Genomic DNA, 2,500 nt, shown 5'->3' on the forward strand with positions numbered 1-2,500 from the left:
TGGGCGTACAGGTACGTCCCTTTAAATTTGCCGGTGCGTGGTCGTGTGCGCAGCGGCACGCGCACAACCCTGCCGCGAGCTCTGAGTGCAATCGTGGGTCCCGCGGACTCTGTCCGCGGTGATATCCGCAATCGCCTCACGGAGAGGGAGAACAGGGAAATCCTGATGTAAACAAGCTTTTCCCCGTTCTGCCCAATGACACTGATCACCGCTCCCGGTGATCGGGAGCGGTGATCAGTGTCAGGTCACACATAGCTCCCCCACAGTTAGAATCACTCCCTAGGACACACTTCACTCCAGCAGCGCCCCCTCCTGGTTAACACCTTCACTGGCAGTCACATTTACACAGTAATCAATGCATTTTTAAGCGCAGTGATCGCTGTATAAATGTGAATGGTTTTTAAAATGGCGCCAAAAGTGTCCGATGTGTCCGCCATAATGACGCAGCCACAATAAAAATTGCAGATCGCCACCATTACTAATAATAATAATAATAAAACATTTTTAATAAAAATGGCATAAAATTATCCCCTATTTTGTAGACGCTATAACTTTTGCGCAAATCAATCGCAATTTTTTTTTTTTAACCAGCAATATGTAGAAGAATACGTATCGGCCTAAACTAAAGAGAGAAAATATTTTTTTTTATATATTTTTTGGGGATATTTAATAATAATGGGTCATTTTCAAAATTGTTGGTCTTTGTTTATAGCGCAAAAAATAAAAACCGCAGAGGTGATCAAATGCCACCAAAAGAAAGTTCTGTTTGTGGGGGGAAAAAAGACAAAAATTTTGTTTGGAAGCCACGTCGCACGAACGCCCAATTGTCCATTAAAACGACGCAGTGCCGAATCGCAAAAAAAACGCTCTGGTCTTTGGCCAGCCGAATGGTCCAGAGCTTAAGTAGTTAATGGCCCTACTCAAGGACCCGATAGTACTTAATGGATAGAGATGATGTTTCCAAGCTGCCAGGCCCGGGGGATTTGTTAGAGGTCTGTGGGTTGGAGGGATAAATCCAGGCGAAAGGGGATTTGGCTTTGTTACTCTGGCTATCGTTTATCAATGCAAATGTCCTACCCTGAAGTAATGAATACTTCTGTTTTACTCACAGGGAATGCAGCCTCACATCCTCGGTCTTCTCTCCCTTTACAAGGTTTACTGCCCTGAACTGGTCTCTGTTCGTTTGCCAGGCAGATTTAAGGTGCGTTGAAATAGCGGCTGCGCACTGAGAAGTGTGGTTTTTGTAGCTGTACTTGTCAATTTTTTTTTTTTTTCTAGATGCATTTGGTTAATGCAAAGGCATCAACACATGTCAGCACATGTGACACGCAATGCATAACACTAAACTTCCCACACAGTTATTCTCTTGCCATGTATGCTCTTTGCCACAAGGTGTCTTCATTCAGCCCGGGGTAATTCAACTTGGAAGACTGAGACAAACCATGAGTACATGGCCACCACTGTGCCCCCACACTTAGGCCGACCATACACAGTGCAAATTTCTTCTACTGTGTGCTCTTTAAAAGCAAGCGTGCATCAAGGTAAAACATTGTAATACATATCGACTTTCTCTGCAGAGATTTTTTCAGAAATCTACGTTTCTTTTTGCCCGTGAGTGGAAAACTGTTGTGAAGAGAAGAATGGGAGATCCGGAGTGTGACCACAAACTGACTCAATCTCGTAAACGAGTGAGTAGCTATTTTATTTAGGTCTGTATAAAGCTTTCAACCCTTTTGCTTCCAGGTCCTTACGTCATACAGACCTGATGGGGGAGGGGGGGTGTTTACACACATTTCAGGTGACAACAGACTCCTGCCTGTCAGATGGAAGCATTCGGGTGGCCGCGCTGCTGTCCAATTGCTTCCACCCAACCCAGTTAACGGCGCCCCCGCCATGTATCCCGGGCCCCGCTTACCCATCTGTGGGCCCAGGACCGACATAGCAGGTGCTGAAGGGTAGAGGGGAGGGAGCAAAATGGACACACGTCCACTCTCCTCCCCTCGTTGCTGACCCAGAAAGCAACGTGTTTGACGTCTCATCCGAGTCCACCTGACGGTGTCCCCGGCTAGCATGGCAGGGAAAGAATGTATTGCGATGCAGTCTGCCTTGAGATATATTCAGTGGAGCCCAGAGGAGACATGACTTAGAGAACGCATCACCAAAAAAATCATCTCGAGGGGACTTTTTGTCCACTATGTGATGGAAAAAAAAATTACACCCAATCGCCTGCCTTTACACGCACATGAACTTGAATGGCATCCCAGTCTTAGTCCATAGGGTGCAATATTGAGTTGGCCCACCCTTTGCAGCTATAACAGCTTCAACTCTTCTGGGAAGGCCGTCCTCAAGGTTTAGGAGTGTGTGTATGGGAATGTTTGACCATTCTTCCAGAAGAGCATTTGTGATGCACGCAGACGGCGAGCCCACATGAGTACCCCCATAGAAGGCTGCTTTATTTGGGGGCACTCAGTGGAGGGGAGGAGCTGGGAGTCATTTTAAA

The 2,500-nt window shown here is 46.5% G+C and overlaps 1 protein-coding gene across 4 annotated transcripts in view; it reads left to right on the top strand.

Moving 5' to 3' along the window:
- The window catches only part of CENPI (centromere protein I), a 187,857-nt gene that overhangs the window by 74,173 nt on the left and 111,184 nt on the right, over positions 1-2,500 (top strand). For all 4 annotated transcript variants that reach the window (XM_077465193.1, XM_077465195.1, XM_077465191.1 and 1 more), the window contains exons 8-9: positions 1,112-1,201; positions 1,578-1,688. In XM_077465193.1, the coding sequence (XP_077321319.1) occupies positions 1,112-1,201; positions 1,578-1,688 (201 nt within the window). The remainder of the gene's footprint in view (positions 1-1,111; positions 1,202-1,577; positions 1,689-2,500) is intronic.

This window comes from Lithobates pipiens, unplaced genomic scaffold, assembly GCF_037356315.1.
Source record: "Lithobates pipiens isolate NorthernLeopardFrog02 unplaced genomic scaffold, aLitPip1_a1.2 Scaffold_1, whole genome shotgun sequence".
Classification (NCBI taxonomy): domain Eukaryota; kingdom Metazoa; phylum Chordata; class Amphibia; order Anura; family Ranidae; genus Lithobates; species Lithobates pipiens.